The 23,328-nt window shown below is 42.9% G+C and overlaps 1 protein-coding gene across 1 annotated transcript; it reads right to left on the bottom strand.

Annotated features, from left to right (window-relative positions):
• Window positions 1-3,114: 3,114 nt before the first annotated feature.
• Window positions 3,115-23,063, bottom strand: LOC109871865 (leucine-rich repeat-containing protein 24-like). Its single transcript, XM_031807306.1, has 8 exons — window positions 22,283-23,063; window positions 21,696-21,942; window positions 17,355-17,633; window positions 15,949-16,117; window positions 15,565-15,722; window positions 11,560-12,369; window positions 7,730-7,969; window positions 3,115-4,509 (listed from the first exon to the last, which is right to left on the bottom strand). Exons 2-8 carry the CDS (start codon window positions 21,936-21,938, stop codon window positions 4,486-4,488), a joined length of 1,923 nt encoding a protein of 640 aa, XP_031663166.1. The 5' UTR covers window positions 21,939-21,942; window positions 22,283-23,063; the 3' UTR covers window positions 3,115-4,485.
• Window positions 23,064-23,328: the final 265 nt, after the last annotated feature.

Consider the following 23,328-nt stretch of genomic DNA (forward strand, 5'->3'; position numbering starts at 1 on the left):
TAGGATGGTGTGTATAGACAGTATAGACAGTAGTTATATAGGATGATGTCTATAGACAGTAGTTATAATAGGATGGTGTGTATAGACAGTAGTTATAATAGGATGGTGTCTATAGACAGTAGTTATAATAGGATGGTGTCTATAGACAGTAGTTATAATAGGATGGTGTGTATAGACAGTAGTTATATAGGATGATGTCTATAGACAGTAGTTATAATAGGATGGTGTCTATAGACAGTAGTTATAATAGGATGGTGTCTATAGACAGTAGTTATAATAGGATGGTGTCTATAGACAGTAGTTATAATAGGATGGTGTCTATAGACAGTAGTTATATAGGATGATGTCTATAGACAGTAGTTATAATAGGATGGTGTCTATAGACAGTAGTTATATAGGATGGTGTGTATAGACAGTAGTTATATAGGATAGACAGTAGTTATATAGGATGATGTCTATAGACAGTAGTTATAATAGGATGGTGTGTATAGACAGTAGTTATATAGGATGGTGTCTATAGACAGTAGTTATAATAGGATGGTGTCTATAGACAGTAGTTATAATAGGATGGTGTGTATAGACAGTAGTTATAATAGGATGGTGTCTATAGACAGTAGTTATAATAGGATGGTGTCTATAGACAGTAGTTATAATAGGATGGTGTGTATAGACAGTAGTTATAATAGGATGATGTCTATAGACAGTAGTTATATAGGATAGACAGTAGTTATATAGGATGATGTCTATAGACAGTAGTTATAATAGGATGGTGTCTATAGACAGTAGTTATAATAGGATGGTGTGTATAGACAGTAGTTATATAGGATAGACAGTAGTTATAATAGGATGGTGTGTATAGACAGTAGTTATATAGGATGATGTCTATAGACAGTAGTTATAATAGGATGGTGTGTATAGACAGTAGTTATATAGGATGATGTCTATAGACAGTAGTTATAATAGGATGGTGTGTATAGACAGTAGTTATATAGGATGGTGTCTATAGACAGTAGTTATATAGGATGGTGTGTATAGACAGTATAGACAGTAGTTATATAGGATGATGTCTATAGACAGTAGTTATAATAGGATGGTGTCTATAGACAGTAGTTATAATAGGATGGTGTGTATAGACAGTAGTTATATAGGATGATGTCTATAGACAGTAGTTATAATAGGATGGTGTGTATAGACAGTAGTTATATAGGATGATGTCTATAGACAGTAGTTATAATAGGATGGTGTGTATAGACAGTAGTTATAATAGGATGGTGTGTATAGACAGTATAGACAGTAGTTATATAGGATGATGTCTATAGACAGTAGTTATAATAGGATGGTGTGTATAGACAGTATAGACAGTAGTTATATAGGATGGTGTGTATAGACAGTAGTTATATAGGATGGTGTATATAGACAGTAGTTATATAGGATGGTGTGTATAGACAGTAGTTATATAGGATGATGTCTATAGACAGTAGTTATAATAGGATGGTGTCTATAGACAGTAGTTATAATAGGATGGTGTCTATAGACAGTGTCGTGTCTTTGGCTATGCCAGATTATGTGATATGACACGCTATTCTATACAATTATTTCTCTGTAATATTTCCAGATCACGCTACTCAGGTGAATGTAATTAACTAGAAAGTCGGGGCACCACGAAATAATGTTTATAGAGCTGTTATCTTCCAAATAAACTCTTAAAGAACTCGTAAACTTTTACATCAATAGCAGTCAATATTTAATCGCCACCTCATTCAGTCTCATCTGAAAGTTGTAAATTCTTCGTCTTCACGAACCCTGGCTAACAAGTTGAATCAGCAATACAAAATTGGGTTTAATTATTTATTTACTAAATACCTAACTAATCACACAGAATTACATCTTCACCGAATGGATCATACATTGATTACAAATTATGTCATAAAGGTTAATGTCCCTAGTGGACGGAACAGATATGACAGCTGGTTACACAAAGAAAGGGTTTTGAGTGAAAGAGTGGGAAGACTGAGGAACAAAGGGAGGAGCCATGCTATCGTAAATACAGTATCTTATGCATTCTAAATATCCGCCCATTTGGAAAAGGAAAATGCAAGAAATATTTACTCTAAGCTGCGCTTCAATAGGTTGGTCGTAGATGGAAGGCTGGTTTGCCCAGCAGGGATTTCTTGTCCTCTGAAGAATGTCTCTGGTGGTAAACTGGATACGTTGTAGTATCGGTGTGTGTGTTAGACTGGATACATCGTCCGTCCTTTCCTAGCCCATGTTTACAGCGGCTGTTGCTAACATAACGGCTAGGAGGTATCACTTCTGGAGTGAATAAGAGTTCAAAGTTCATACCAAGTTGCCATACATTTTAAGCTTGTGCTATATTCTGGCTGGTGTAGTCGCAATTCATCCTTTCGGCGTGTCGATCGTCACCTTCACATTGAACACAATGCTAATTTCGTTAGGTTATTATCTGAGCCCTTTCAACGTAGGACCGTCGTCCTCACGTCCTTGGAACAGGAAGTTTAATTTTCGTCAACGGGTTTATATAGTGGTGTAAGATGGGCGTGTTTCATAGTTTACTACCAATGTCTGTTCACTTGGGCGGGGCCTCTGAGTGAGCAGAGTTTACAACCAATGTCTGTTCACTTGGGCGGGGCCTCTGAGTGAGCAGAGTTTACAACCAATGTCTGTTCACTTGGGCGGGGCCTCTGAGTGAGCAGAGTTTACAACCAATGTCTGTTCACTTGGGCGGGGCCTCTGAGTGAGCAGAGTTTACAACCAATGTCTGTTCACTTGGGCGGGGCCTCTGAGTGAGCAGAGTTTACAACCAATGTCTGTTCACTTGGGCGGGGCCTCTGAGTGAGCAGAGTTTACAACCAATGTCTGTTCACTTGGGCGGGGCCTCTGAGTGAGCAGAGTTTATAACCAATGTCTGTTCACTTGGGCGGGGCCTCTGAGTGAGCAGAGTTTATAACCAATGTCTGTTCACTTGGGCGGGGCCTCTGAGTGAGCAGAGTTTACAACCAATGTCTGTTCACTTGGGCGGGGCCTCTGAGTGAGCAGAGTTTCTCTATGACAAACCGTTCTCTCATTTAAGAAGCTAAAATTACGTTTAATCTTTTCACAAATAGTTTAATATTTAAACATTTAAATTGCACAACAATTCCATGTAAATCTGATAACTAGAATGTGTAGACTTTCCAAGATACAGTTGATGTCCTAATATCAGTAATGTCTCAGGCACCAACTGATCTGACATCATATTCATTAAGTACCAACGCATATTTTCAACTGGTTGGATTACCGAAATAGGTTTGATGTCACCAGACTCTCTATGTTAACAAAATTATTTTCAATAGTCACATTGGTAGAGTAGAGAGAAGAAAATGGAGAAAGGTATTTATGGGGGTCATAAACCTCCCCCAACAGGCCAACGTCATGACGACTGTATAGACAGTAGTTATCTAGGATGGTGTGTATAGACAGTATAGACAGTAGTTATATAGGATGGTGTGTATTGACAGTATAGACAGTAATTATATAGGATGGTGTCTATAGACAGTAGTTATATAGGATGGTGTGTATAGACAGTAGTTATATAGGATAGTAGTTATATAGGATGGTGTGTGTATAGACAGTAGTTATATAGGATGGTGTGTCTATAGACAGTAGTTATATAGGATGGTGTGTCTATAGACAGTGGTTATATAGGATAGTAGTTATATAGGATGGTGTGTGTATAGACAGTAGTTATATAGGATGGTGTGTGTATAGACAGTAGTTATATAGGATGGTGTGTCTATAGACAGTAGTTATATAGGATGGTGTGTCTATAGACAGTGGTTATATAGGATAGTAGTTATATAGGATGGTGTGTGTATAGACAGTAGTTATATAGGATGGTGTCTATAGACAGTAGTTATATAGGATGGTGTGTCTATAGATAGTAGTTATATAGGATGGTGTGTGTATAGACAGTGGTTATATAGGATAGTAGTTATATAGGATGGTGTGTGTAGACGGTAGAGTATAAACCATCCTCGGCTTCAGAGTATATTACTCACTAACGTACTGTCCCTGGCCAATAAAGCAGATCTCAGGACGAGAATCTCTTTCCAGAGCATTTATTTATTCTGTGGAGTTAACCATTCTTTATTCTGTGGAGTTAACCATTATTTATTCTGTGGAGTTAACCATTCTTCAGGGTGTGTTTAGAGAGAAACCGTCACATCTCTTTAAAAATCTACTCTCAGCACTATATATATTCCTCTTAACTATCCCTTTCCATGGATCTCTCCCCTCAGTGGATCTCCTCTCAGTAGTGGATCTCTCCCCTCAGTTGATCTCCTCTCAGTAGTGGATCTCTCCCCTCAGTGAATCTCCTCTCAGTAGTGGATCTCTCCCCTCAGTGGATCTCCTCTCAGCAGTGGATCTCTCCCCTCAGTGGATCTCCTCTCAGTAGTGGATCTCCTCTCAGCACTGGATCTCCTCTCAGCAGTGGATCTCGTAGACCATCTGTATGTGGTAGAGGAAACTGTGGGTCTCTAGTCCCTTATCATGAACAAATTGTGAATAATGATGAGTGAGAAAGTTACATAGGGGGAACTGCGTAGCCTGAGCCTACATTGTTACCATGACATTCAAACCCAAAAGGTGGAGAGGACAGTGTTTCTCTGTCACAGGTGAACAATCTTTTAAACAAACAAGATTTCTACAAGTAGTTGTTACAACAACAGGAAAGTGTTTTGTCCAAATACTGGTGGACTCAACTAATTAAAGAACAGACGATCTGACCAGAGAGGTCCAGGACCTGAAGAACAGTTTGCAGTTCTCCCAGGGTGAGGTGGATGTCCTCAAAGACACTTGCAGCAAGATGACGACAAACTGTAAGTCCTGCCAAGCACTCTCTGTGAATCGTTATTACAGATGACTGAGAAAACGCAGAAGGACAATCCAGGAGGAATATCATCGTTGTAGATGGCATAGCATAGTTTTCATATAATAACTGGGCCGAGTCTGAGGAGAAAGTAAGAAACCTGTTCACTGAAGAGCTTCAGATAAAATCATTCCAAGATGTAGTGTAGCACGCCCACAGGTCCCATCTACTATCCTTCTGACCCAGGTCTATCTACTATCCTTCTGACCCTATGTAGCCAGGTCCATCTACTATCCTTCTGACCCAGGTCCCATCTACTATCTGGGTCAGAAGGATAGTAGATGGGACCTGGCTACATAGGGTCAGAAGGATAGTAGATGGGACCTGGCTACATAGGGTCAGAAGGATAGTAGATGGGACCTGGCTACATCTATAACAGCCTTCAACACCATAGTACCCTCCAAGCTCCAAGCTCATCATTAAGCTTGAGGCCTTGTATCTGACCACCGCCCTGGATCCTGCTTTCTGATGGGCCGCCCCCAGGTGGTAAAGGTAGAAAATAATCCCTCCACTTAGCTGATCCTCAACACTGGGGCCCCACCAGGGCGCGTGCTCAGCCCCTCCTGTACTCCCTGTTCACCCATGACTACGTGGCCATTCACGCCTCCAACTCAATCATCAAGTTTGCAGACAACACAACAGTAGTGGGTAGCTTGATTACCAACAATGATGAGACAGCCTAAAGGGAGGAGGTGAGGCAGAGTGGTGCCAGGAAAATAACCTCACACTCAACGTCAACAAATCGAAGGAGTTGATCGTGGACTTCAGGAAAAGAAGAGAAGCACACCACTATCCACATCGACAGAACCGCAGCGGAGGTGAAAAGCTTCAAGGTCCTCAGTGTACACATCACCGACGATCTGAAATGGCCCACCCACGCAGAGAGCGTGGTGAAGAAGGCACAACAGCACCTCGTCAACCTCTGGAGGCTGAAGAAATTCTGCTTGGCTCCTTGGCTGCTTGGCTCTCAAAATTGAGAGTGTCCTGTCGGTCTGTATCACCGCCTGGTACAGCAACTGCACTGCCCTCAACCTCAAGGCTCTCCAGAGGGTGGTGTGGTCTGCCCAACGCATCACCGGGGGCAAACTACCTGCCCTCCAGGACACCTACAGCACCCGATGTCACAGGAAGGACAAAAAGATCATCAAGGACATCAACCACCCGAGCTACGACCTGTTCACCCCGCTATCATCCAGAAGGCGAGGTCAGTACAGGTGCATCAAAGCTGGGACAGAGAGACTGAAAAACAGCTTCTATCTCAAGGCCATCAGACTGTTAAATAGCCATCACTAGCAGGCTACTCAACCCTGCACCTTAGAGGCTGCTGCCCTATATACATAGACATGGAATCACTGGTCACTTCACTAATGTTTACATGCTGTTTTACTCATTTCATATGTATATACTGTATTCTACTCTACTGTATTTTAGTCAATACCACTCTGACATTGCTCGTCCTAATATTTAATAGAAACTCCATCATTTTACTTTAGATTCTTGTGTATAGTTGTGAATTGTTAGATATTACTGTTACTTTTGTTATCATGTTTTGTATGTTTTGTGGACCGCAGGAAGAGTAGCTAATGGGGTTCCATATTAATACACTAACCTCCCCTGTTATTGGTAATGGTGAGAGGTTATCATGTTTTGTATGTTTTGTGGACCCCAGGAAGAGTAGCTAATGGGGTTCCATATTAATACACTAACCTCCCCTGTTATTGGTAATGGTGAGAGGTTATCATGTTTTGTATGTTTTGTGGACCGCAGGAAGAGTAGCTAATGGGGTTCCATATTAATACACTAACCTCCCCTGTTATTGGTAATGGTGAGAGGTTATCATGTTTTGTATGTTTTGTGGACCGCAGGAAGAGTAGCTAATGGGGTTCCATATTAATACACATGCTAACCTCCCCTGTTATTGGTAATGGTGAGAGGTTATCATGTTTTGTATGTTTTGTGGACCCCAGGAAGAGTAGCTAATGGGGTTCCATATTAATACACATGCTAACCTCCCCTGTTATTGGTAATGGTGAGAGGTTATCATGTTTTGTATGTTTTGTGGACCCCAGGAAGAGTAGCTAATGGGGTTCCATATTAATACACTAACCTCCCCTGTTATTGGTAATGGTGAGAGGTTATCATGTTTTGTATGTTTTGTGGACCCCAGGAAGAGTAGCTAATGGGGTTCCATATTAATACACATGCTAACCTCCCCTGTTATTGGTAATGGTGAGAGGTTATCATGTTTTGGAGGCATGGTCTTTGTGCGTCGAACTTTCTCACTCATCATTATTCATGATTCATTCATGATTACCTGTAATCATGGGAACAACAAAATTCATGTAGAAGTGTTCAGAAACATTATATTCTTATTTACAATAAGATGTACTCTAAAATTACACAATACATTTTTTACCATTAATTTATATTGGACACAACATAATCCAAAACACAAACAAACAAACTGCAAATGCAAGTTGATGCAATCATTGCGTTCTAGGAATATAAGGACCAAATACTAAACTTTTGACTAAATGTAAAACACTATAAATTCCTTCAAATGGAGGTACTAGACACATAAAGTACATTCTTCTCTAAACGGTAAAACAGTTTTGTATGAAAATGTCCAATTATAAAAGGTGACATTCTGTACTGTCGCCTCATATAAAACATTTGATCTTAAACCAAAAATGTTGGAATATAAAGACAAATGTAAAGTTTTAGCTCCACTGTGTTTAACAATCCTATTTAGAGTATTTTATAGGATTCTTTTGTTGCATAATGTAAAAGGTTCATTACCTTCCTAACCTGGGCATGAATACCTTCCTGTCGTACCAGCACCCCCTGCTGATTGGCTAGGAGCCCTGCATGTGTTGGCAGGGCGGAGCCGGGGCAGGAGCAGTTGAGGATGTACCTCTCGTGTCCAGCGTCTTCACGGTTCTCTTCCAGCTGAGAGAAGATGGTGGGGCCGTCTGAGTAGTTATTAACGTACAGGATCCTCTCTTCCTTACTGCTGCTTCTACTACTGCTGCAGAATGGCTGGTAATACACATATTAACACATTAACACAACACACATTAACACAACACACATTAACACAACACACATTAATACAACACACATTAACACAACACACATTAACACAACACACATTAATACAACACACATTAACACATTAACACAACACACATTAACACAACACACATTAACACAACACACATTAACACATTAACACAACACACATTAACACATTAACACAACACACATTAACACAACACACATTAACACAACACACATTAATACAACACACATTAACACATTAACACAACACACATTAACACAACACATATTAACACATTAACACAACACACATTAACACAACACACATTAACACAACACACATTAATACAACACACATTAACACATTAACACAACACACATTAACACAACACACATTAACACAACACACATTAACACATTAACACAACACACATTAACACATTAACACAACACACATTAACACAACACACTTTAACACAACACACATTAACACATTAACACAACACACATTAACACATTAACACAACACACATTAACACATTAACACATTAACACATTAACACAACACACATTAACACATTAACACAACACACATCAACACAACACACATTAACACAACACACATTAACACATTAACACAACACACATGAACACATTAACACAACACACATTAACACAACACACATTAACACAACACACATTAACACAACACACATTAACACAACACACATGAACACATTAACACAACACACATCAACACAACACACATTAACACAACACACATTAACACATTAACACATTAACACATTAACACATTAACACAACACACATTAACACATTAACACAACACACATCAACACAACACACATTAACACAACACACATTAACACATTAACACAACACACATCAACACAACACACATTAATACATTAACACATTAACACAACACACATTAACACATTAACACATTAACACATCAACACAACACACATTAACACATTAACACATTAACACAACACACATTAACACATTAACACATCAACACAACACACATTAACACATTAACACATTAACACATCAACACAACACACATTAACACATTAACACATTAACACATTAACACATCAACACAACACACATTAACACATTAACACATTAACACAACACACATTAATACAACACACATTAACACAACACACATCAACACAACACACATCAACACAACACACATCAACACACATCAACACAACACACATTAACACATTAACACATTAATGCAGTTAGTACTACATACTGAAGGGTGTACTGAGTAGTATGCAGTTAGTACTACATACTGAAGGATGCATTGTGTAGTATGCAGTTAGTACTACATACTGAAGGGTGTACTGAGTAGTATGCAGTTAGTACTACATACTGAAGGGTGTATTGAGTAGTATGCAGTTAGTACTACATACTGAAGGGTGTACTGAGTAGTATGCAGTTAGTACTACATACTGAAGGATGCATTGTGTAGTATGCAGTTAGTACTACATACTGAAGGGTGTACTGAGTAGTATGCAGTTAGTACTACATACTGAAGGGTGTATTGAGTAGTATGCAGTTAGTACTACATACTGAAGGGTGTATTGAGTAGTATGCAGTTAGTACTACATACTGAAGGGTGTATTGAGTAGTATGCAGTTAGTACTACATACTGAAGGGTGTACTGAGTAGTATGCAGTTAGTACTACATACTGAAGGGTGTATTGAGTAGTATGCAGTTAGTACTACATACTGAAGGGTGTACTGAGTAGTATGCAGTTAGTACTACATACTGAAGGGTGTATTGAGTAGTATGCAGTTAGTACTACATACTGAAGGGTGTATTGAGTAGTATGCAGTTAGTACTACATACTGAAGGGTGTATTGAGTAGTATGCAGTTAGTACTACATACTGAAGGGTGTATTGAGTAGTATGCAGTTAGTACTACATACTGAAGGGTGTATTGAGTAGTATGCAGTTAGTACTACATACTGAAGGGTGTATTGAGTAGTATGCAGTTAGTACTACATACTGAAGGATGCATTGTGTAGTATGCAGTTAGTACTACATACTGAAGGGTGTATTGAGTAGTATGCAGTTAGTACTACATACTGAAGGGTGTATTGAGTAGTATGCAGTTAGTACTACATACTGAAGGGTGTACTGAGTAGTATGCAGTTAGTACTACATACTGAAGGGTGTATTGAGTAGTATGCAGTTAGTACTACATACTGAAGGGTGTACTGAGTAGTATGCAGTTAGTACTACATACTGAAGGGTGTATTGAGTAGTATGCAGTTAGTACTACATACTGAAGGATGCATTGTGTAGTATGCAGTTAGTACTACATACTGAAGGGTGTATTGAGTAGTATGCAGTTAGTACTACATACTGAAGGATGCATTGTGTAGTATGCAGTTAGTACTACATACTGAAGGGTGTATTGAGTAGTATGCAGTTAGTACTACATACTGAAGGATGCATTGTGTAGTATGCAGTTAGTACTACATACTGAAGGGTGTATTGAGTAGTATACAGTTAGTACTACATACTGAAGGGTGTATTGAGTAGTATGCAGTTAGTACTACATACTGAAGGATGCATTGTGTAGTATGCAGTTAGTACTACATACTGAAGGGTGTATTGAGTAGTATGCAGTTAGTACTACATACTGAAGGGTGTATTGAGTAGTATGCAGTTAGTACTACATACTGAAGGGTGTACTGAGTAGTATGCAGTTAGTACTACATACTGAAGGGTGTATTGAGTAGTATGCAGTTAGTACTACATACTGAAGGGTGTACTGAGTAGTATGCAGTTAGTACTACATACTGAAGGATGCATTGTGTAGTATGCAGTTAGTACTACATACTGAAGGATGCATTGTGTAGTATGCAGTTAGTACTACATACTGAAGGGTGTATTGAGTAGTATGCAGTTAGTACTACATACTGAAGGATGCATTGTGTAGTATGCAGTTAGTACTACATACTGAAGGGTGTATTGAGTAGTATGCAGTTAGTACTACATACTGAAGGATGCATTGTGTAGTATGCAGTTAGTACTACATACTGAAGGGTGTATTGAGTAGTATGCAGTTAGTACTACATACTGAAGGATGCATTGTGTAGTATGCAGTTAGTACTACATACTGAAGGGTGTATTGAGCAGTATGCAGTTAGTACTACATACTGAAGGGTGTATTGAGTAGTATGCAGTTAGTACTACATACTGAAGGATGCATTGTGTAGTATGCAGTTAGTACTACATACTGAAGGGTGTATTGAGTAGTATGCAGTTAGTACTACATACTGAAGGGTGTATTGAGTAGTATGCAGTTAGTACTACATACTGAAGGATGCATTGTGTAGTATGCAGTTAGTACTACATACTGAAGGGTGTATTGAGTAGTATGCAGTTAGCACTACATACTGAAGGGTGTATTGAGTAGTATGCAGTTAGTACTACATACTGAAGGGTGTATTGAGTAGTATGCAGTTAGTACTACATACTGAAGTGTGTTTTGAGTAGTAAGACATGTCCAGACCTGTTTGTGTTGCTGCTGGCGACTGTAGATCATAAGCAGTAGAAGCAGAACAATCAGAACCAGCAGAGAGATGCTCACTGCGATGACTGTCTGAGTGGCCGGGCCCAGAGCCGAGAAGTCCATACTGCCCACCTCGTACAGGGGCTCTTGGCTGACCCCGACCACCTCCCCCAGGTAGAGGGACGACGAGGCGGAGTGCAGCCGAGGCCAGAGTGCGGTTGATGATGTCATGTTGATGGCGAGGTGAAAGGTCATATGGGCCACGCCCCCAGGGTTCAAGGCCTCGCACACGTAGTGCCCGGCGTGAGCCACCGTCACATTGCTTAGGTACAGCATTCCACTTCCTGTGTCTGGGTCGAAGCTCTCCCTCTCTCCCCCCTCCACTTCCTCCTCTGTCGCCACACCAACTGGCCCCCGCACATCCCTTGCTACCCCTCCTCCTCTTTCCTGTCTCCTCATGTCCCCCTCTCCTCCCAGCTCCTGTCTCCTCTTCATCCCCTCTCCTCCCAGCTCCTGTCTCCTCTTCATCCCCTCTCCTCCCAGCTCCTGTCTCCTCTTCACCCCCTCTCCTCCCAGCCCCTGTCTCCTCTTCACCCCCTCTCCTCCCAGCTCCTGTCTCCTCTTCACCCCCTCTCCTCCCAGCTCCTGCAGCAGTCCTCTGGGTCCTAGCAGTGCCCTGCCCATTGAGATCTTTCTCCAGGTGACCAGGGGCCGGGGGTATCCAGAGGCCTGACAGGCCACTCTGAGACTCTCTCCCAGCTGCACGGTGAGATGGCTGGGCTCCAGGTGTAACACAGGAGGGATACACACCTGTAGGATCAAGATCACCATGGATGACATATGGAGGAACGTGTACAAGTGTGTGTGTGTGTGTGTTATGGCATGTGTGTGTGTTTCTCTGTGTGCGTGTGTGTACAGGTGTGCGTGTACGTGTCTGTGTGTGTGTGTACAGATGTGTATGTGTCTACACGTGTATGCGTGTGCGTGTGTGTGTGTGTGTGTGTGTGTGTGTACAGGTTTTTGTGTGTGTGTGTGTGTGTGTGTGTGTGTGTGTGTGTGTGTGTGTGTGTGTGTGTGTGTGTGTGTGTGTGTGTGTGTGTGTGTGTGTGTGTACAGTAGTGGTGGTAAGTGCGGTTTAAGACTCGTTTTCATGAGCATGGCCTTATTTCTATTACAGCATATTGGATGACTGTCATTCATATTCCATTCACCCAGCTCAATGTAACAGTGACAGGTTTAGGTTACTGTCATTCATATTCCATTCACCCAGCTCAATGTAACAGTGAGAGGTTTAGGTTACTGTCATTCACCCAGCTCAATGTAACAGTGAGAGGTTTAGGTTACTGTCATTCACCCAGCTCAATGTAACAGTGATAGGTTTAGGTTACTGTCATTCATATTCACCCAGCTCAATGTAACAGTGACAGGTTTAGGTTACTGTCATTCATATTCACCCAGTTCAATGTAACAGTGACAGGTTTAGGTTACTGTCATTCATATTCACCCATTTCAATGTAACAGCGATAGGTTTAGGTTACTGTCATTCATATTCCATTCACCCAGTTCAATGTAACAGTGAGAGGTTTAGGTTACTGTCATTCATATTCACCCAGTTCAATGGCCTGGCCCACCCTACCGCATCTCATTAGGAGGCCTGGCCCACCCTACCGCATCTCATTAGGAGGCCTGGCCCACCCTACCGCATCTCATTAGGAGGCCTGGCCCACCCTACCGCATCTCATTAGGAGGCCTGGCCCACCCTACCGCATCTCATTAGGAGGCCTGGCCCACCCTATCGTATCTCATTAGGGGGCCTGGCCCACCCTATTGCATCTCATTAGGAGGCCTGGCCCACCCTACCACATCTCATTAGGAGGCCTGGCCCACCCTACTGTATCTCATTAGGAGGCCTGGCCCACCCTACCACATCTCATTAGGAGGCCTGGCCCACCCTACTGTATCTCATTAGGAGGCCTGGCCCACCCTACTGTATCTCATTAGGAAGCCTGGCCCACCTAGAGGTGAATGTGATTGAGACTGATAGAAAGGGAGACAGACAGGCGGAGAAGAGAGATGAATGGGTGGGTTTGGCGACAAGTATGAAGCGATGGCCAGCCAACGAGAGTGGTGGATAATATATGGGGCTTTGGTGACAAAACGGATGGTGCTGTGATAGATAGACTGCATCCAATGTGTTGAGTAGAGTGTTGGGGGCAATTTTATAGATGACATTGCCAAAGTCGAGGATCGGTAGGATGGTCAGTTTTACGAGGGTATGTTTGGCAGCATGAGTGAAGGATGCGTTGTTGCGAAATAATTACATTTTGGATTGGAGATGCTTAATGTGAGTCTGGAAGGAGAGTTTACAGTCTAACCAGACACCTAGGTATTTGTAGTTGTCCACATATTCTAAGTCAGAACCGTCCAGGGTAGTGATTCTAGTCGGGCGGGTAGGTGCGTGCAGCGATCGGTTGAATCGCATGCATTTCGTTTTAATTGCATTTAAGAGCAGTTGGAGGCCTCAGAAGGAGTGTTGTATGGCATTGAAGCTCGTCTGGAGGTTAGTTAACACAGTGTCCAAAGAAGGGCCAGATGTATACAGAATGGTGTCGTCTGCGTAGAGGTGGATCAGAGAATCACCAGCAGCAAGAGTGACATCATTGATGTATACAGAGAAGAGAGTCGGCCCGAGAATTGAACCCTGTAGCACCCCCATAGAGTGCAAGAGGTCTGGACAACAGGCCCTCCGATTTGACACAATGAACTCTGTCAGAGAAGTAGTTGGTGAACCAGACGAGGCACAGTCATTTGAGAAACCAAGGCTGTTGAGTCTGACAATAAGAATGTGGTGATTGACAGAGTCGAAAGCCTTGGCCAGGTCGATGAATACGGCTGCACAGTAATGTCTCTTATCGATGGCGGTTATGATATTTTTTAGGACCTTGAAAGGGGGAGAGAGCCATGAACCTCCTAGGTTTTGTATTGAAGTCAATGTAGCCAGAGGAGGATGGAAGCTAGCTGTCCTCAAGCCATGGTGCTACCCTACAGAGTGCTGTTGAGGCTACTGTAGAACGTCATCACAAATGTCATCACAAAACAGAGTGTTATTTGGTGATGTGAATATATTTAGTATGGTTTTATCTAAAAAATAATTACTTTAAAAATTGTCCACAATTTTAATTTTTATGAAATTCACAGAGGAGGATGGCCCTCCTCTGGTGTACAGGTGTGTGTACAGGTGTGTGTGTGTGTGTACAGGTGTGTGTGTGTGTACAGGTGTGTGCGTGTTGTACAGGTGTGTGTGTGTGTGTGTGTGTGTTGTACAGGTGTGTGTGTGTGTTGTACAGGTGTGTGTGTGTGTGTGTTGTACAGGTGTGTGTGTGTAGTACAGGTGTGTGTGTACAGGTGTGTGTGTGTGTGTGTGTGTGTGTGTGTGTGTGTGTGTGTGTGTGTGTGTGTGTGTGTGTGTGTGTGTGTGTGTGTGTGTGTGTGTAGTACAGGTGTGTGTGTGTGTGTGTGTGTGTGTGTGTGTGTGTGTGTGTAGTACAGGTGTGTGTGTACAGGTGTGTGTGTGTGTACAGGTGTGTGTGTGTACAGGTGTGTGTGTGTGTGTACAGGTGTGTGTATGTGTACAGGTGTGTGCGTGTTGTACAGGTGTGTGTGTGTGTTGTACAGGTGTGTGTGTGTGTTGTACAGGTGTGTATGTGTGTGTTGTACAGGTGTGTGTGTGTAGTACAGGTGTGTGTGTACAGGTGTGTGTGTGTGTGTGTGTAGTACAGGTGTGTGTGTGTGTACAGGTGTGTGTGTGTGTGTGTAGTACAGGTGTGTGTGTACATGTGTGTGTGTGTAGTACAGGTGTGTGTGTGTGTGTGTGTGTGTGTGTGTGTGTGTGTGTGTGTGTGTGTGTGTGTGTGTGTGTGTGTGTGTGTGTGTGTGTGTGTGTGTGTGTGTGTGTGTGGTACAGGTGTGTGTAGTACAGGTGTGTGGTGTGTGTGTAGTACAGACCAGGCTGTTAGCTGCCACCTCCAGCAGACTGAGGTAGGCCAGGCGGGGGGGTTCGGCACACAGCAGACGACGCTCTGACCAGCTCAGAAACCTCTGACCCTCAGCATCGATCCACGACCTCAGCCACTGGAGCGCACAGTCGCACCGCCACGGGTTCTCTGTAGAGGAGGGTTCATTTATGTAATTCTGTCTCCGGTCCCAGTCAGTTGTGTTTAAAATGATGTTCCTTCTCTTCCTTCACTGTCCCCTTACTGGGTTTGAACTAGTGGTCATCTGATCACAAACACACCTGGCGAACCGCCGGGACTAGTTGTGCTATATCACCACTGGCAACGTTTTACAAGCTAGCTACGGAGGGAGTTTAGGACGTGCCCTTCCCTGTACCTGTGACTCTGAGGACCTGCAGGCTGACGAGGGGCTGTAGGGAGGCTGGTCCGAGGGTGTGGAGCTGGTTCCTGCTGAGGTCCAGGAGAGCCAGGGAGGAGAGTCCAGCCAGAGCTTGGTCACCCAGCACCTCTATACTGTTCTCCTGGAGGTGTAGCTCCTGTAGACTCTGTGGGGGGTAGAGGTTAGGGGTCAGGTGTAGACTGTGGGGGGGTTAGAGGTTAGGGGTCAGGTGTAGACTCTGTGGGGGGGTTAGAGGCTAGGGGTCAGGTGTAGACTCTGTTGGCGGGTTAGAGGTTAGGGGTCAGGTGTAGACTGTGAGGGGGTTAGAGGTTAGGGGTCAGGTGTAGACTGTTCTGTTAACAGTCTAATCCCTGTCTAAACCGTTGGAGGGAGGGGGGATTCTGTAGGGTTAACTCTCTACAGTCTAATCCCGGTTCTAAACTAACATATGGAATAGTTTTAAGTCCCACCAAGGATCATTTAGCTGTTTGATATAAATATCTCTAGTTTAAACAGTCGGATTTGGATGGCAACTGTTTTATTATTATTCATTAGATTTCCACAATGGGGCGCGGACATTGTAGAACAAGGGTTAAGGGTTAAGGGTTCAGGGCCAAGGGTTCAGGGCCAAGGGTTCAGGGCCAAGGGTTAAGGGCCAAGGGTTAAGGGTTAAGGGTTCAGGACCAAGGGTTCAGGGCCAAGGGTTCAGGGCCAAGGGTTTAAGGGCCAAGGGTTCAGGGCCAAGGGTTTAAGGGCCAAGGGTTCAGGGCCAAGGGTTCAGGGCCAAGGGTTTAAGGGCCAAGGGTTCAGGGCCAAGGGTTAAAGGCCAAGGGTTAAGGGCCAGGGGTTAAGGGCCAGGGGTTAAGGGCCAAGGGTTTAAGGGCCAAGGGTTAAGGTTTCAGGGCCAAGGGTTAAGGGCCAAGGGTTAAGGGTTCAGGGCCAAGGGTTCAGGGCCAAGGGTTCAGGGCCAAGGGTTCAGGGCCAAGGGTTAAAGGCCAAGGGTTAAGGGCCAGGGGTTAAGGGCCAAGGGTTTAAGGGCCAAGGGTTAAGGTTTCAGGGCCAAGGGTTAAGGGCCAAGGGTTTAAGGGCCAAGGGTTAAGGGTTCAGGGCCAAGGGTTAAGGGCCAAGGGTTAAGGGCCAAGGGTTTAAGGGCCAAGGGTTCAGGGCCAGGGGTTAAGGGCCAAGGGTTTAAGGGCCAAGGGTTCAGGGCCAAGGGTTAAGGGCCATGGGTTAAGGGCCAAGGGTCAAGGGTTCAGGGCCAAGGGTTTAAGGGCCATGGGTTAAGGGTTCAGGGCCATGGGTTAAGGGCCAAGGGTAGTGTTTCCTACTGATCTGCAGACCTTTAAATGTCATTTGTGTAGGGTTCAGGGGTTAGAGGTCAAGGGTCACGGTTTGAGACTGACCTGCAGCCCAGTAAAGGTGTGATCATGCAGCCGTGTGATCTGATTGGCCGCCAGATAGAGGATGCGGAGGTGGACCAGGCCGGTGAAGGTGTCGGGGGTTAGCAGGTGGATGAGGTTCCCATTGAGGGCTAACTCTATCAGCGGGCCCTGAGCCAGGAAAGCCCCAGGCTCCAAGGCTGAGATGCTGTTGTTCTGCAGGTAGAGGTAGAGCAGCCGGTCCAGCCCTGACAGGTCCAAACGACGGATGTGGACAATAGCATTATCCTGCAGGAATACGGTCTGGGAGGAGCAGAGGGACAGCCTGACATTAATACACACTCTGAGTCACATTACGCCACTGAGGAGAACTTAGCTGCTATAGTCTACAAGTCATAACTACACTGAGGAGAATTTAGCTGCTATAGTCTACAAGTCATTACTACACTGAGGAGAACATGGCTGCTATAGTCTACAAGTCATTACTACACTGAGGAGAATTTAGCTGCTATAGTCTACAAGTCATTACTACACTGAGGAAAACTTGGCTGCTATAGTCTACCAGTCTACCAAGTCATTACTACACTGAGGAGAACTTGGCTGCTATAGTCTACCAGTCTACCAAGTCAATACTACACTGAGGAGATCTTGGCTGCTATAGTCTACAAGTCATTACTATACTGAGGAGAATGTAGCTGCTGTAGTCTACAAGTCATTACTACACCGAGGAGAATTTAGCTGCTGTAGTCTACAAGTCATTACTACACTGAGGAGAATTTAGCTGCTGAAGTCTACAAGTCATTACTACACTGAGGAGAATTTAGCTGCTGTAGTCTACAAGTCATTACTACACTGAGGAGAATTTAGCTGCTATAGTCTACCAGTCTACCAAGTCAATACTACACTGAGGACAATTTAGCTGCTATAGTCTACAAGTCATTACTATACTGATGAGAATTTAGCTGCTATAGTCTACCAGTCTACCAAGTCAATATTACACTGAGGAGAATTTAGCTGCTATAGTCTACCAAGTCAATACTACACTGAGGAGAATTTAGCTGCTATAGTCTACCAGTCTACCAAGTCATTACTACACTGAGGAGAATTTAACTGCTATAGTCTACCAGTCTACCAAGTCATTACTACACTGAGGAGAATTTAGCTGCTATAGTCTACAAGTCATTACTACACTGAGGAGAATTTAACTGCTATAGTCTACCAGTCTACCAAGTCATTACTACACTGAGGAGAATTTAGCTGCTATAGTCTACCAAGTCATTACTACACTGAGGAGAATTTAGCTGCTATAGTCTACCATGTCAATACTACACTGAGGAGAATTTAGCTGCTATAGTCTACCAGTCTACCAAGTCAATACTACACTGAGGAGATCTTGGCTGCTATAGTCTACAAGTCATTACTATACTGAGGAGAATGTAGCTGCTGTAGTCTACAAGTCATTACTACACCGAGGAGAATTTAGCTGCTGTAGTCTACAAGTCATTACTACACTGAGGAGAACATGGCTGCTATAGTCTACAAGTCATTACTACACTGAGGAGAATTTAGCTGCTATAGTCTACAAGTCATTACTACACTGAGGAAAACTTGGCTGCTATAGTCTACCAGTCTACCAAGTCATTACTACACTGAGGAGAACTTGGCTGCTATAGTCTACCAGTCTACCAAGTCAATACTACACTGAGGAGATCTTGGCTGCTATAGTCTACAAGTCATTACTATACTGAGGAGAATGTAGCTGCTGTAGTCTACAAGTCATTACTACACCGAGGAGAATTTAGCTGCTGTAGTCTACAAGTCATTACTACACTGAGGAGAATTTAGCTGCTGAAGTCTACAAGTCATTACTACACTGAGGAGAATTTAGCTGCTGTAGTCTACAAGTCATTACTACACTGAGGAGAATTTAGCTGCTATAGTCTACCAAGTCAATACTACACTGAGGACAATTTAGCTGCTATAGTCTACAAGTCATTACTATACTGAGGAGAATTTAGCTGCTATAGTCTACCAGTCTACCAAGTCAATATTACACTGAGGAGAATTTAGCTGCTATAGTCTACCAAGTCAATACTACACTGAGGAGAATTTAGCTGCTATAGTCTACCAGTCTACCAAGTCATTACTACACTGAGGAGAATTTAACTGCTATAGTCTACCAGTCTACCAAGTCATTACTACACTGAGGAGAATTTAGCTGCTATAGTCTACAAGTCATTACTACACTGAGGAGAATTTAACTGCTATAGTCTACCAGTCTACCAAGTCATTACTACACTGAGGAGAATTTAGCTGCTATAGTCTACCATGTCAATACTACACTGAGGAGAACTTGGCTGCTATAGTCTACCAGTCTACCAAGTCAATACTACACTGAGGAGATCTTGGCTGCTATAGTCTACAAGTCATTACTATACTGAGGAGAATGTAGCTGCTGTAGTCTACAAGTCATTACTACACCGAGGAGAATTTAGCTGCTGTAGTCTACAAGTCATTACTACACTGAGGATAATTTAGCTGCTGAAGTCTACAAGTCATTACTACACTGAGGAGAATTTAGCTGCTGTAGTCTACAAGTCATTACTACACTGAGGAGAATTTAGCTGCTATAGTCTACAAGTCATTACTACACTGAGGAGAATTTAACTGCTATAGTCTACCAGTCTACCAAGTCATTACTACACTGAGGAGAATTTAGCTGCTATAGTCTACCAGTCTACCAAGTCATTACTACACTGAGGAAAATTTAGCTGCTATAGTCTACCAGTCTACCAAGTCATTTTAGGCGAAAATTGAATAAGGGGCGGACCCTTAAAACCTGTTTGGGATAGGGGGCAGCATTTTCACATTCGGATGAATAGTGTGCCCAGAGTAAACTGCCTGCTACTCAAGCCCAGATGCTAATATATGCATATTATTAGTAGTATTGGATAGAAAACACTCTGAAGTTTCTAAAACTGTTTGAATGATGTCTGTGAGTATAACAGAACTCATATGGCAGGTGAAAACCTGAGACGAATTCAACCAGGAAGTGGGAAATCTGACATTTGTAGTTTTACAACTCATTGCCTATCAAATATACAGTGTCTATGGGGTCATATTGCACTTCCTAAGGCTTCCACTAGATGTCAACAGTCTTTATAACCTTGTATGAGGCTTCTGCTGTGAAGTGGGGGCGAATGAGAACTGTTTGAGTAAGGGGTTTGCCAGAGTGGCATGAGCTGATCACGCGCGCTCACGTGAGAGGTAGCTGCGTTCCATTGCAATTTTAAAGACAGAGGAATTCTCCGGTTGGAACATTATTGAAGATTTATGTTAAAAACATCCTAAAGATTGATTCTATACATCGTTTGACATGTTTCTACGAACTGTAATATAAGTTTTTGAACTTTTCGTCTGAACTTTCACCTGGACTTGCCCGTGCCTCGTGAGTTTGGATTTGATTACTAAAAGCTAACAAAAGGAGGTATTTGGACATAAATGATGGACTTTATCGAACACAACAAAAATATTATTTTGGAACTGGGATTCCTGGGAGTGCATTCTGATGAAGATCATCAAAGGTAAGTGAATATTTATAACGCTATTTCTGACTTTTACTGACTCCACAACATGGCGGGAATCTGCATGGCTTGTTTTTGTGTCTGAGCGCCGTAGTCAGATTATTGCATGGTTTGCTTTTTCCGCAAAGCTTTTTTGAAATCTGACACAGCGGTTGCATTAAGGAGAAGTATATCATTAATTCTGTGCATAATACTTGTATCTTTTATCAAAGTTTATTATGAATATTTCTGTAAATTGATGTGGCTCTCTGAAAATTCGCTGGTTGTTTTCGCGGCACAACATTACTGACCATAAAGCGTCAATGTAAACTGAGATTTTGGGATATAAATATGCACTTTATCGAACAAAACGTACATGTATTGTGTAACATGAAGTCCTATGAGTGTCATCTGATGAAGATCATCAAAGGTTAGTGATTACTTTTATCTCTATTTCTGCTTTTTGTGACTCCTCTCTTTGGCTGGCAAAATGGCTGTATGTGTTTTTGTGAGTAGGCTCTGACCTAACATAATCATATGGTGTGCTTTCGCTGTAAAGCCTTTTTGAAATCGGACACGATGGGTAGATTAACAAGAAGTTAAGCTTTAATTTCGTGTATTGCACTTGTGAATGTATGAAAGTTAAATATTTCTAAAACATACTTTTGAATTTCGCGCTCTGCCTTTTCAGCGGAAGTTGTCGAGGGGTTCCAACAAGTTTTAAGAGGTTTTAAAAAGCAACCTCAGTGTTTATGGGTTAGTGTGAGTACAGACACAAACCTGTGTATTACAATATATTTACCTGTGTTGTGTCAGGAACTCTCTGTGGGATCTCTCTGAGTCCTAGAGATCCACACTCTACAGTCAGGCTGTAGCAGTGACATCCTGATGGACAGGCATCACAGGACAGGGGGAGGAGGAGGGGGAGGAGGAGCAGGGGCAGCCCGGGGAACTGAAGGAGAACCATCACACTGAGAGGAGAGGAGGAGGAGGAGAGGAGGAGGGGGAGAAGCAGGCGCAGCCCGGGGAACTGAAGGAGAACCATCACACTGAGAGGAGAGGAGGAGAAGAGGAGAGAATGGGTGATCAACATAAGCATAGAAAAAGCCCCCAGAGTGTTCCAAACCAACCTTGTTTCTAGTGATGCTCTACAAGGTGATAGTTAACCTTGTTTCTAGTGATGCTCTACAAGGTGATAGTTAACCTTGTTTCTAGTGATGCTCTACACAGTGATAGTTAACCTTGTTTCTAGTGATGCTCTATAAGGTGATAGTTAACCTTGTTTCTAGTGATGCTCTACACAGTGATAGTTAACCTTGGTTCTAGTGATGCTCTACAAGGTGATAGTTAACCTTGTTTCTAGTGATGCTCTACACAGTGATAGTTAACCTTGTTTCTAGTGATGCAGTATATAGGCTTCCGAGTGGCCCTGTGGTCTAAGGAACTGCATCTCAGTGCTAGAGGCGTCACTACAGACTCTGGTTCGATCCCGGGCTATATCACAACCGGCCGTGATCGGGAGTCCCATAGGGCGGCGCAGAATTGGCCCAGCGTCAGCCGGTTAGAGGAGGGTTTGGCCGGGGCAGGCTGTCGCGAAAGAGAGGAGAGAAGAGAAAAGGAGGAGAGAAAAGAAAGGGAGGAGAGTGAATGGTGATTGGGTTCTAGTGCTGCAACACATAATATAGTTAAGTAGGGCCTGCTGCAACACATCATAAAGACCTGTAGTTAAGTAGGGCCTGCTGCAACACATCATATAGACCTGTAGTAAAGTAGGGCCTGCTGCAACACAATCATATAGACCTGTAGTAAAGTAGGGCCTGCTGCAGCACAATCATATAGACCTGTAGTAAAGTAGGGCCTGCTGCAACACAATCATATAGACCTGTAGTAAAGTAGGGCCTGCTGCAACACAATCATATAGACCTATAGTTAAGTAGGGCCTGCTGCAACTTATCATATAGTAAAGTAGGGCCTGCTGCAACACAATAATATAGGCCTGTAGTAAAGTAGAGCCTGCTGCAACACATCATATAGGCCTGTAGTTAAGTAGGGACTGCTGCAACACATCATAAAGACCTGTAGTTAAGTAGGGCCTGCTGCAACACATCATATAGACCTGTAGTAAAGTAGGGCCTGCTGCAACACAATCATATAGACCTGTAGTAAAGTAGGGCCTGCTGCAACACAATCATATCGACCTGTAGTAAAGTAGGGCCTGCTGCAACACAATCATATAGACCTGTAGTAAAGTAGGGCCTGCTGCAACACAATCATATAGACCTGTAGTAAAGTAGGGCCTGCTGCAACACAATCATATAGTTAAATAGGGTCTGCTGCAACACATCATATAGGCCTGTAGTAAAGTAGGTCCTGCTGCAACATAATCATATAGGCCTGTAGTAAAGTAGGGCCTGCTGCAACACATCATGTAGTTA

This window comes from Oncorhynchus kisutch, linkage group LG27, assembly GCF_002021735.2.
Source record: "Oncorhynchus kisutch isolate 150728-3 linkage group LG27, Okis_V2, whole genome shotgun sequence".
Lineage (NCBI taxonomy): Eukaryota > Metazoa > Chordata > Actinopteri > Salmoniformes > Salmonidae > Oncorhynchus > Oncorhynchus kisutch.